The 13,669-nt window shown below is 38.0% G+C and overlaps 1 protein-coding gene across 1 annotated transcript in view; it reads right to left on the bottom strand.

The window, feature by feature from the left end:
* Window positions 1–372: 372 nt before the first annotated feature.
* Window positions 373–13,669, bottom strand: part of CCDC57 (coiled-coil domain containing 57) — a 37,257-nt gene continuing 23,960 nt past the window's right edge. The window contains exons 6-11 of the mRNA XM_068413576.1: window positions 12,834–12,934; window positions 11,959–12,175; window positions 11,164–11,300; window positions 8,981–9,103; window positions 8,390–8,612; window positions 373–1,065 (exon numbers count right to left, since the gene is read on the bottom strand). Coding sequence (XP_068269677.1) covers window positions 842–1,065; window positions 8,390–8,612; window positions 8,981–9,103; window positions 11,164–11,300; window positions 11,959–12,175; window positions 12,834–12,934 — 1,025 coding nt within the window. The 3' untranslated portion in view covers window positions 373–841. The remainder of the gene's footprint in view (window positions 1,066–8,389; window positions 8,613–8,980; window positions 9,104–11,163; window positions 11,301–11,958; window positions 12,176–12,833; window positions 12,935–13,669) is intronic.

Consider the following 13,669-nt stretch of genomic DNA (forward strand, 5'->3'; position numbering starts at 1 on the left):
CTCAACCTTACCGGAAAGGTTACAAAAATACACTGATTACTTGTTTCAATGTCCTGGCATGTTTATAACTATACAGCTATCCCTCATTACATCACAACTCATTCAAGTTTTCTTTTAGTTTCATCTGTTGTAAGACTTATTTCTTACAATGCTTCTTTACGATTCTAAGTGTTGCTAATGAACATGTTTTTCACTGCTTTAAACTCTATGCAATCTCTTGTTAAAGAAAAATCTAATTACTAGTGTGACAATAGAAGTTTAATTTTATACTATTTCATAGTACAAATTTTAGCATAGTATTCAATTTTACACTATGCTGTCTGAACAAGCGGAAAGAGCTACAGAAGATGAGAAACAATACAGATTCAGGTGTAATCTTTTCAAACCCCTTTATTTCAAGTAGAAAGATAGCTGCACAGGATTAACGGTTGCATTGTTAATTATAAGAGAACAAGTAGGTTGAGGCATCCCACTTCTAAGCTTATATCACATCCACAGTTTCTCAACAAAATATTTGCTAAAGACCTGCAAACCCTGCATAAAGGCACAAGGCTTTACAAGTGTATTAACTGGGCATTTCTAAATCCATGATGCAAGCAATATTTAACATATACAATTAAAATAAATCAGTATTAACAGTGAAGACTGTAATCTCCTAATGTACACAGATTAATCCTTTATTTTAGGGTTCATAGTATGAAGTAGGGTATTTGTTCTCTCTTCTGGCTGCAAACATCCCAACTCGACATACAAAAATGAAGCCGATATTTATATCTTATTTCTAGATTTCAAAGTAAGTTAATAGCATGTATGGACCAGGAACTTGCTGCCAACAAAGAAATCAGTCTTTAATATTATAGTTGCGGATTTTTGCCATGTTAGAAGAGATTTTTGGTTTTACGGGATGAGTACAAGATAAATTCCTGGATTTTAACTTCTGCTGAACTTCCAGCCTGGTTCTTCTGACTGTCAAATCTGCAGCTGGCATTTCAAGTTTATCCTTGGCTTTGATATTTTGCTGAGATTCTTCAGGATGTTCAGTTGAATGTGTAACTTCAAACTCCACTGCTCAAAAAAAGAAAGAAAAATACTTTGTAGTTATGTTTTTATTTAATTATGAGACCGGACAGTTGAAGAGAATTGGTTTACTCTTTCTTTCTAAATATATCGCTGCCATAGTGCCACCTTGTCAAAGTCTTAAGTGAGTAACAGAACCATTTCTGTACATAGAAGGCACAGAACTGTACATTAAGGCTTGCTGTGCTGATGGTATAATGCATCAGCATCTCCTGCTCAACTCTCGCTTCTTCTGCACCTGTTCATTCTCCATTAGCATCAGACTGCTTAAGGAAGGAGAAAGGAAGACAGATGGAAGGTCAGTGTAACTGTTCGAAGTCAAGCACTACCTATCTGTTCACCTGTTTTTAAACATCACATTTTACAAGTTTACCCTTCTCTCCATTGGGAGAGAACATCTGTATCAATCAAGGCAATACCAACATACTAGACAACACGATACAAAGTCAGACCTACCTGTTCCTGTATTGTGAAACGGTGATAAAGTAGTTGGTTGCAATAGTTTGATCTGTTTCAAGAAATCTCCAGCAGCCATAAAAGCTGCAGCAAAACAGGTTTGGATATGCATGATCCAAAGGGCTCAAAAGCAATTCTGTGTGCTTCACAAAGCTACACTACAACCATTATCTTTTGGGGTTTTTTTCATCTTCTCTCACAGAGGAAGGCATTTACTGCGGAAATCTTCATTTTTGTTGTCTGAAATATCTGTATGTGCTAGGGAGGACTAATTCAAAAAGTCACATCTTTGGTTGGGAAGCAGGGAGACTGGTCCTAGTACCAACTGGAGTCCATTCTGCAGCCTCTCGCGTAATTCTCTGAAAACCACTATCTCCAACTAACTGAACTTTAGTCTTATCACAGGTTTCATTACGTAAGACAAGTGGAACTGGTCAATCACAGTATTCAGTGTAAGCTCTAGGTAATGTTTAGAGGTGCTTGGCTCCAGCCACTTAATACTTATTTTGCAAGGCACTGAGATTTTAACTTTAGATTTTCTATGGAGAGCCAAAGCAGAAAGCAGAAGTCGTCATAACATACTTGCAATAACGCACACTACAGCATTCTGTAGTAGTTGAATTTTTTGAGCATGACAGGCTTCACTTCCCAGCAAGAATAAGAGGTGCACAAATTGACAAAGATAAGTTATTAGTAGGATAAGGTAAATTTTCATAGACAACAGAACATGGTAGAAAGTCCAAACAAAATTCTACATGGAAGCAAATAAAAAATATTCTTGAATTATGGAATGAATTAATCTATTGAGGGTTTATAGCTCTGTGCAAAGCATGACACTGTGGCTAGTGTCACAACATGACATAATAATTTTTATGCTCAGGATTAGCTTGAACCAGCTGTTCACTCATGTGTGTGCAATCTCTGCACTGAGTCAGCTTGGTGGCATTTGTTATTACAGGTGGCAAAAGCTCAGTGGACTCTTGTGCTATTGATGTGGAATCACGTTGTTCAGCTTGCCACCTAGTGGTTACCTACAGATGTAGAACATATGAAAGAGAACGCTTGAGCCCATGGAAGACCTTTGGGTGTATTTTCCTGCCTGGAAAAAGGACTTTAATCGTTACAGTGCATTACCCTAGACCTCTACCACATCTGTCAGATAATAAAGCATAATTTCACAACATCAACAGTTTAGAACAATGCAGGCAGCAGTGTCTGAAAGGTACTAGATAGAGCTTCAAAGATTATTTTGCTTCTACAGGAGCTGCAGCAGAATGAGATTACCTCTTGTTTGTGGTCTAAATAACAGCAATGAGCAGATCAATAGCACACAGTCAACATTGCTTATAGACAGTCTGGTTTTTTGAAATACTTCCTCAGTTTTGAAGGGTCTTTTGTATTCAACCAAGGGGATGACTTTCAGAAAGAATGTGGGAGGCTCTAATCCTGTAGATCCAAAGGCAAAGTAACCAAGCACCAATGCATCACATGCATCCCTTCTTCTGAAGTCTTCTGTATGCTTGTCGCTTGACATGAGTAGAGACACTATGGTTATAACTAGTAAAGGCTAGTTAGTTAGGTGTTTGGAACAACAACACAGAACACAAGCATTCTATATGGCTATCGTAAAGTTCCGGACTGTCAAAAATCCATGTTAACACAGAAATTTAAACCCATAAAATTGCAAACTTGTAAGGTTACTTCTACAAAATAGAAAAAGACAAAGAACCAATACCCCAGAATCAGAAATGCTATTTAAAGTGAAATATCCTAAGAGAACACCTTCATATGTTACTGGTTCTGCTTGGGACTGTTCACATGTGTGAAGGACCTTGAATAAAATCAGCATGAATATGCGATGTGCAGTAAAATTTAAATGCAGTAGCTTGGTTTTCACAAACAAACAATGAAAAAGCACACCTAATTTACAAGCCTGTAGCTTGCTTTCAGAAGTGACCTTGGCAACAAGAGCTAGTAAGATCATAGTTAAAAGCCTAAACTGCTTTTGAAAATGAACCTAAATGTTTAGTGTATTGAAATGCTTAACATATTTTCTATTTGATGTGTGTTAACTACAGTCAGAAATTAATATCCATAGTTTTCTTTTCAGAACTAAAGAGATACCGTCAGACATGTTGTATGAGCAAACTGAAATTTCCCCAGATGGAAAATTTCATTTAAGAACTTGACACTAGATATTTGCTTATGGCTAACAGCGTTTCTGAAGGAACACCAACTCAAACAAGTTCCTATTGAGGAGAAGAACATTTACGTGAAGAAAATGTAACTAGGGGATTAGTTAATATTTGTGAAACACTTCAAAGTTGAAGTTTTATGTAACGCAGAAAAGAAATCATGAGTCTTTCTCTGACTGGAGCCAGAACGAAGACAGAGCCAAAGCGCTCTTTCTGTTTGTTAATATTTTACCAGACTCTTTCTCTGGCCAGCTTTTTACCCACATGGATTGCTCTTAGAACTGTCAGTGATGTCAATGCTGTTGAAATTCTGTCTAGTGTGGAAACACTTAAGATAACTTTTGATCCATAAAGTGTAGAATTTCAGACCACAGAGCTTTGCAAATAACAGTAACAATGAGAATTATAGTAAAAGAAACTCCCCTATCTAAGTTCAAGTAGTAAACCAGAAAAGTTACTTTGCTTCAAAGCAGCTCAATCCCGGTCTTTGTTAGGCTACAATGTAAATTCAAATTTATACGCCCAGGATACAGTTCTGAGTATCTGTGGAGGTGAGGTTTCACAAGATATACAGCGGGACCATCCACTGCAACTGGAGCCCTCCTCTGGCACGGAAAATACAAAGTTTCATCTACCCCAAAAGTGTATAAAACAAGTGACTAGCGGGGACATTCTGTGTGCAGATACAGCTTGCCTCAGGCTCGTTCCCCCTGCACTGACCCCGGCCCCTGTTGACCCAAGGATACACAGCTGATCAGGAGCTTTTCACATGGTACCGTGAAGCACCCTGCACAGTACTGGCTTCACTCTAAATGCAGTCTTACGGTCGAACTTTAATAGGTGATGTTTGCCTTTCTTTCCAGAAAAACTAGTAAGTATTTCCAGTAGCAAGTAAAAACTCTATTAAGCTGAATTACTTGAAGAAAAATAAATTCCAGTTTTCCAAATGTTTTTCAAAGCTTCCCCTCCTCCTGTCTAACATTTATTCTAAAATAAAAAAAGGCACTATAGCCCACAGGGGAATAGAGAAACCTTGCAGCACGTACAGAAGCTAATCACACGGTTGTGCACATGTGTCATGATTTTCAGAGGAAAACATACAACTCTTCTGACAAGCAACTTTCCTTTGAGGATGGCCTGTCATCGGCATTCAAGATGCATATGATATGGATCACCAACCAAAGTCTCCCGCCTGCTCTCAACCTCTGGGATAGGGCATAGAAAAAGGAAAGAAATACAGAAGCGTTTTTCTTACTAGTATAGTCCATGCATGTAACACTGATGCTTTTAATATCATCGTGGCTTGTACCTGTCTACCTCTGTAGTAGGATCTTTCTCTTTCCATAATACAGAACAATAAAAACACCTGAACAATGAACCTGACTTCCTTCTAAACCCTTTCTTTCTACTTATCTGCAGAATTAACATACAAATTATTAAACCCATCTCATTCCTACTGTACAAACTAAAAATCATAGCCTTCTGACTTGCCTGGAAGCTTCCACAAGTTCTGAATTTGATGGTGAAATGAATAAAGTACATAACAGTTCACTTCAGTAATTCAGTGTTAACACGTAGTCATAAACACTCCAAAACACACTGAGTCACTGAATTGTGTCCAATGCTGGAAATACAGCAAATTGCAGGGCTTACTTGACATGCCAACCCTTTTTAAGTCCCAATAGGCTGTTTTGTACATGAAAAAAATGAATGAAGCTGTTCAACAGGTTCAGAAAAATCATTTTCACACTACAATTGTTTCTGTTTCGCCCCTAAAACACAGCTACTGGTGTGATAGATTTGTACAGAGTTGAACTTGCAAAAGAAATATTTGAATAAGCAAACTACTTTGCTTGCTTTGTTGCAAATCATCTTTTGTTACTGAGCTTTCAAGTCTGTGTGTGCATCGCTTGTATCTGAAAGCCCAGTACTGAGTTACTTCATCTTAACGACGCTTCTATCCACTGTAACCATGTGTTTGATGTATGTATTAAATTCAAGTGAGTGGTTTTAAACAGGGAAGACTGAATTAATTTTCCATAGCTCAGGCATGAAAAATAATGCAAGCCTCTGCTACAAATCGGAAGCAGAACTCCTTGAAAATTTTGTATATTCTGCTCTGAGGTGACGTTCTTCCAAAAAAAGAAAGATTTTGCTTTCACAATCTTGTTTTCTGAAATGCAGAATTCAGTCTAGTAGAATTAAGGGTACCATTTGGATTGTTTCCTGGAGGAGAAAGCTAAGCAACATAAAAGAGTTTTCAAAAGTCCCATGCTTGCAATGCAGTACTTCAGGGCCCGTATGTTTGAGTAAGAAGCCCCACTCAAGTGTTTTTAGGGTAAATCTGGATGCAGAGATCAAATTAAGGTTCTTCTCAGGAAAATACCACCCCTTATTGACGTTTCACTTGTTTTATGTTGGCAGTATCATCTTCCCCTTTTGCTATTCTCTAGATCCCCAAAACTCTGTAGTAAGTTTTGCAACAGTGGCTGGAAAGTTCTAGACATTAAGAAACTGATGTCCTTGTAAGGCTGCCAGTGGTGTTGCATCATACATACAGCAGCATGAAACTGCATGGCACTATCAGGAATGTTTCAAAGACATCCTTTTGCTTATCCTGTCAATATAGGCCTGACCTGAAATACTCTTCCTATTTCAGTCCCAGCCCCACAAGAAAAGCACATGAATCATGACTGTCAGCACTATGTCTATTCCAGTCCTACAGGTCTGTCAATGCACATTACTTTGCCCCTGCAATGCACTGCTGTTGTGAATAAATACACTTATAATCCATTTTTCATTTTGAAAGCCCTTTTAAATATTTTTTTTTTTCTTGTGTGCTGCTAAAGATGGTTCATTGCACCTATACACTGGTTTAGAAATAGATGTAATGTAGGTTGGAAAGAACCTCTGGGTGAAATGTCACAGTTCTTATCACTCCTTGCTGAGAATGTATCTTGACACAACTTGTGCCCATTGCCTCTTTTTTTTTTCTTTTTTTTTTTTTTTTTTTTCCTTCTTCACTGTGCACCTCTAAAAGTCTGGCCCTGTCTTCTCCAAAATCCCTCACTGGGTAGTTGAAACGCAGCAATCAGACTACCCATTGCCTCTTTCTTTTCCACACTGAACAACCCAGCTCTTTAAACCTCTTCTCGTGTAACGTGTTCCAGCACCCTAGCTATCTTAGTGGCCCTCCACTGGACACGTTTGTCAATCCTTTGTACTAGAGGGTCCAAAACTGGACACAGCACTTCAGATGTGGCCTCACAAGTACCAAATAGAAGGAAATAAATCACTTTCCTTAACTCACTGGTTGCTTTCTTGCTCCTGCAGTCTGATATGTGGTTAATGGCACACAAGCATCTATGTAATGGTAACAGGTCACTATTAATGTAAAGCTCATTTGAAAAGGCTAAATGGCTGCCATATTACTCCACAGCTGCCATCAGATCTCAGGAATAATGATGATGATACAAATAATAATATCAAAACAAAAAAAAACAAACAACCCACAAGAAATAATTTATTGAATGCTACACCTCTTATTAAAAAATAAAAATCACCTTTACTTGGAACATTCTGGAGAAATGTTTGTCTGTCTATTTAGAAAGACCTTTAACAAAGAAGAGTCCAAGATTCTACAGTCCTTCTGGGGAACATACTCCATTATTGGCCATCCTTAAATTTTTTCCAGTACTATAATTTAAGGCCATTACTTTTTGTCCCATCCACAGCATGTGTTAGAACAGTTTTCCAAAGTTTTGCCAATGAAGGATTATTTCATGAACAGGCCAACAGTTTGGGAGACATAACATTCGTCTGCAATACACTGCTCAACCTAATGGCTACCATTAAAAAGTTCCTTTACAATTTGCCTGTGAAGAGGCTACTCTTTGCTGCACATATCCTACAAATGGCACTCCTGCTATAACTCCCAAGAACATGCGGTCCTTTTTGTAGAAGTATAACATTGATTAATGTTCAGTCTTTGACTAGGTTTTACCCTTCTCCTCTCATCCTAACTCTGATACTGTCTGAGATGTAAGGTCAGGGTGCTGTCTCACTTATAAGAATTTGTGTCTGCTTTTATTTTTTTATGTTCCAACTTGTTGCACTGGACTATAAAATTCTAGTGAATAACAATGCCTAGTTCACTGTGTGCCCGCATCATATACCACACTGTGCCCATGATGTTGCTTCTGGCCTTTAGGTCTTAGCACACTAAGCAGTATTGTAGCTATTAACCTGCATGATTAAGCAAGGATTTGCCAAATTACAATTTGATCTAACAGTCACTTGGCAACACATGAAGTGTGCCATTCTCAGACACTTTCATATCTGCCCCAGACAAGGTTTAGACTATGTCAAAACAGAAGGTATTTGCATTTTCCAGGAGTATTTAATAAACAGGGAGAAGTATTTGCAACAATGGCATTAAAACCAGAGAGCTATATAGGCATTCCTCTTAATTCTTACTTCTGCTGGCAACAGGGAAATTCCCTTCAAGTAACTCATTACATCCTCAGATTCTGATTACAGGACTGTAACAACAGCAGCAATCATGTAAAAAATTTAGTGGAAGGGAGCAGAATCCACTACTGTACTACTTCCATTCTTCTAGAAGAGTCAAATGCTGTGACTACTTTACAAAGCATGCTTACCTTGGTCAGCGTTCTTTTGAGGACTGAGAACAGAAGGGCTTGATCCCATTTCTAAAGTTTGCCAAACACCTTGGCAGAAATTACGTCCTCTAGATGAAGAAAGCTGGACCTGCTGGACTTGACTAGGACTCTGCCTGAGTGTCTGACTTTGAACGATCTCTGAGGATGTATCTGCCTTTCGTTGCTTTGGCCCATGATTTTCAATAGAGAAATCTAGCTGAACCTGTTCAAATTCAAACACAATCTTATAGACATACATACTTTTCACAGCAAAGACATCTGAAAATTGGTTAAATCGCATAGTGGCATCTTGGTCTTGGAAAGATAGAAGGTTTCAGCAAAAGGTAAGATAAAAGAAAATTATTATTTTTAATTTTGAAAGATTGTACAAGAAGATTAATTACAATGTCATGAAAGCGATTGAGAAACCCTAGTTTATTAAGTGTTAACAAATAATATTTTGTACAGGAACAATGCATAACTTAAAAATATACATGTATTTTTAAGTCTTCCAGGAGATGACTGTTGAGCAACTGCAATTGAAAAATCCAACTGCAACCAAATTACACTGATTATAAAACTGCACTGTACCTCCGCAGATGGTAATCCTGTTTCTTCCTCACAGCTGCTTGGAGCTGCTTCTTCCTTTAAGCTAGGGCAGGCAATTAGAGAAGAGATCCTTGAGAGATGCCGTTGCTTTGCATACTGCAGCTCCTAATACAAAAAATTACATTAACACAAATAACTCATGGTCTCTAAAAATAATACATTTACAGCTCAGTTTGCTGTTACATTGCTAGATTTAAAATAATCAGTTATAAATAGTATAAAACAAAATTATGTTCCCTTCAGATCAACAGGGCCAAACTACCCTCCTAACAAACCTCTTACTAAATCTGTTCAAAATCTACATTTCTTGCTTTTGTTACTATCATCCTGCTTGTTACTCAAGCTTATATAATCAGGGTCATTCTTCACTTTTGTCTTCTTTTCCTATTATTAAATTACAAAAGAAAATCTCCCAAAGAAGTTCTAAAAAAACAAATAAAATAAAGCAGCTATGGAAAAGTAATTTGTCAGCAACTAAAAAAACCTAATTACTCCACAAAGTTTCACCATCTTTCAACATGTAGCAATTAAAGTGAGATTTGATGAAAGGTGAACTTCTTCAGCCCTGTCAAAGGAGATGAAAATAAACATCAAAGTCTTGTGCTGTATATTTAAGACTAAAGAAACAAAACATGAGCCCATCATGTAAAGTAACTGACACTGAAATTCCTGTAGGTATGATAGCAATAAATTCTCTCAGTTTTTGGTAAGGATGATGATCTTGAACACAGGAGCAAATGTAGCTGGGCTAGTAAGAGTGATTACCTAGAAGAAAAACACCCAAACTAGTACAGCAGAGTTCGGAAGCTCAACCTGGAGCTCAGCTTCAGTGCAGGAGCTGAAGCCTCAGCAGGTATGTTCTGGGTAAAGAGCAGCCTGGAATGAGACTACTGAAGATGAACAGCTTGGATATAAGAAGGGCTATCCTTCTTTCTAGTTTGGACAAATTCCAGCAGTAACAGAGATGATCCCGAAGGTGCCAGTGCTGGAAAGATCCCCAGTGACAGCCACTTCAACCACGACCTCCAAGCAACCCATGAGCTGAAGAGGTTGGACTACTACTCCTGGAGTTTAGCACACTATCTGAAAACTCATAGTCAAACGCTACCTCTCCAAGAGCCATGGACACATTGTATTTTTAAAATCTATTTATTCTTACAAAAGCAAGAACAATCTTTACTGATTTTAAAAAGAACATGGGAGACGGGAGATGTCAGAAAAGCAGCATAGATCACTAAAAATAAGGCAAGGGAAGACTGGGATGGATGGGCAATGAATATTAATTGGTCTCACTTTAAGTCAGCTAAGTTCTAAGATGAGTTGTGAAAGAAAGAAAAAGTAAAGAGGTGGAGAAGAGAAAAAAATGTAAAAAATGTGGTTTTGAATTGCATTTATGATGCATTAACACAAGTGTTCTGAAATTAACTGGATAAAAATAATGTTTAAAAAAGTTAATTCTGAAGTCCCAAATATAACCCTTTAAGTAAATGTGGTAATATCTGGCTGGTGGCCAGTCACTAGTGGTGTTCCCCAGGGCTCAATTTTAGGGCCAGTTTTCTTCAATGTTTTTATCAATGACCTGGACACAGGGAGTTGAGTGCACACTAAGTAAGTCTGCCGATGATACTACATTAGGAAGACCCATTGATTCCCTTGCGGGTAGAGAGACCTTACAGAGAGATCTTGATAGACTGGAGCACTTGGCAATCACCAACCATATGAAATTTAACAAGAGCAAATGCTGGATTCTGCACCTGTGACAGTGTAATCCTGGATGTCCATATCGATTAGGGGACAAGAGGCTGGAGTGCAGCCCTGCAGAAAGGGATCTGAGGGTTTTGGTTGATGGTAAGCTCAATATGAGTCAACAATGTGCCCTGGCAGCCAAAAGGGCCAACTGTATCCTGGGGTGCATTAGGCACAGTACAGCTAACCAGTCAGAAGGAGCGATTGTCCCACTATACTCAGCATTGCTGTTCCTCATGGGTCCCTTCCAGCTCAAGATATTCTACGATTCTATTAAATCTTTCAATGTACCAAAGGAAGATTTGAGCTGAAGCCAGTAAAAGACATTTAAATGCAGATTTTTAAGAAAAATTACATTCATAGCATTAGAACTGGCCTAACTGCTCATTATCACTAGATTTCAGAGAGCATACCATTACCTGTGTTGTAAGCCTGTGCTGCAGACGCTTTAAAGCTGATAGCTGACACTGTGTTCTTTTGACAAGCTCTCTTGGAACAAGACTACCAGAGGCAACACAAACTGTGCAACGCTTAGAGCTAACAGTATGCCAAAGTCCTATAAAGGAGAGAAAATACTGAGGAAGGCATTCTCTGTTGTTATTTTGTCATCAATATTACATTCCCAGCAAGCGTTTACAGTGGATAGAAATGAACCACAGAATACAGGCCTTCTCACTGCAGATGGATTCAATGGTATGTGGAAATAGGACTCGTGTTTTTTTCATTTGCTTCATTGCCAGCGCAGCTGTTGCATGGAACTTAAGTGTCCACGGTGAAATCTTCTTACATTATACATACTCGATTCAAGTTTACTCTAGACTAAGCTTATTCTGCTTTCTCTTCCACTTTCATAAAGCATTAGTTTTTTTATCCCAACAGATAAACTACCTCTTTTCTGCTCTTAAAAGAAGTCTTAGTTCAATTTCCAGTTCCCACACTGACATCTAAGCACCAGGAAGTCCTTCATCTAAGATGTTCATCAACAAAAATTTTCTGCCTACAGACTCTCATTGTTCTATGTTAGCACTTCCTATCACATGATAATCTTACTTCCAACAATTAGCACTGCAATTTCACACAAACTATGCAGAACCAGTCAGGTCCAGCACTTTTTTTCATATTAAAGCCTAGCTCTCTCCAGCTCAAAGGATGAACTGATTCCCAGGTTTTACTCTAAATATATAAGCTAGCACTCTTCTGTAGAATAAATTTACCTTCCTTTAATACCATTCTGAGTTCTGCCCTGAGTCTGTTTCCCATTTCAATCAGCTGCTGCTTTTCTTGTTTCAGAATTGAGATTTTTCTTGCTGCTTCCTTCAGTTTATTTTGCATTCCTTGTAGAGTGCAGCTGACACCATACTGAAGACCAACACCAGGTAACTGTTGTTCAAAATCTACCATCTTTTCTTCAAGAACTTTGGGTTTTGGCCCCTGAAAAAAAAAAAAACAGATAGTGCTTATAACAAGTATTTTGAAAGTGTGGGCTGTGGGTTGAGATTTGTACAAATATGCCTTAGAAACTAGTTGAAGAAAAAGTGGCTGGGACACCCACCGGAGCCGCGCCAGCGGTTCCCAGGCTCTCCCAGGAAAGGCCATGCACCCCCTAACTGCGCACGGCTGTCTCCAACCACGGCGTCCCAGGACCCTCTTGTCAGAGTCCAGAAGTGACACAGCATCTACAGTTTCACCTCTGCTCACCTTATTACAAGGCATATTGGAAGATTTTTGGTATTTTAAAAAAAAAGCTAAAATACAGCTTTACAATGGAAAACTTGAAGAGCTGATACACGACAGTTTAAGAATTTGCAAGTGGAAAAACAGAATATCAAGAACGGCTTGAAAGATCAGGAGTGACTTGTGCCAGGGAATGACTAGTCAAAATTTACTCCCTAGAAAGAATGAGCATAAGTTTGGCTGAAAAAATCATTGCTGCCTCTCATCTAACTCACACTCTTTAATAACTGATCATGTAACCGTATATTGCTTCAGTTTTTAATATTTATTCAAACAAAAATGATATGCTATGTATTTAATTACATGCACACACACATGCATACAGATATTCTACGTAGTTTAAACCTCTTCGTACCTTTTCTGTGTTTGGCTTTACTGTACAGCCCAAGCTAGCTGAGCTGACTTTGATACTGCTCAAAGTGGTTCCAGTTGAAACTTTGTTTGTGCACAATGAATCTAAAAAGAGAAGAGGAGTATAATATGAATGTATATGCTTTTATACAGAGTTTAGGCTTTCACAGCAACAGCTGCTTCAGAACTTTGTCTCCTTAATATACACGTATACCACTTCAGTAGATGTATTATAAACAGAGCTGAAGAAATATAAAACCCAGTACAGTCTCACAATGCACAAACATCAGTCAGCTACAAAATACAGAAGTGACTAGAGAAGACACATTAGAAAGGTCAATTTGTGGGTAAGGAGCACAAAGAAGTTTTTATTTCTTCCAATACTGTATTATTTAATCATTCTTGGGAAACTGGCAATACTGAGTATAACAAGAATAATTAAGACACATCACCTTCTTTCAATCACAGAAAAAATCCAGTTTTGTTTCTAAACAGGCCTGCATGAGAGCCAACCAAAACCAAACTTAACAAATTTTCAGAAATTTACTACAAAATATATCTAGTCGTAATGGTCATACCTTCTGCAGTTTGCTTTTTTTTAATGTTATCAGCTTTGACTTTCCCGCGAAGGATAATGAAAAAAAAGTAAAAATGAAAGTGTAAAACATGATATACTGAAATATTTCTAAGAGATGCTAAAAATCACTCAGCTAATGTGTGACAGTATCTGCTAAAGGGATGCATTTGAAAGTAGTATATATTTTTAATACCGAGATTTTAAAAATTTTTAGGTTCCTGACAGAGCCACCACAAAGGCCACCCAGTAAACACACTAACAAA

Source organism: Nyctibius grandis, chromosome 15, assembly GCF_013368605.1.
Source record: "Nyctibius grandis isolate bNycGra1 chromosome 15, bNycGra1.pri, whole genome shotgun sequence".
Lineage (NCBI taxonomy): Eukaryota > Metazoa > Chordata > Aves > Nyctibiiformes > Nyctibiidae > Nyctibius > Nyctibius grandis.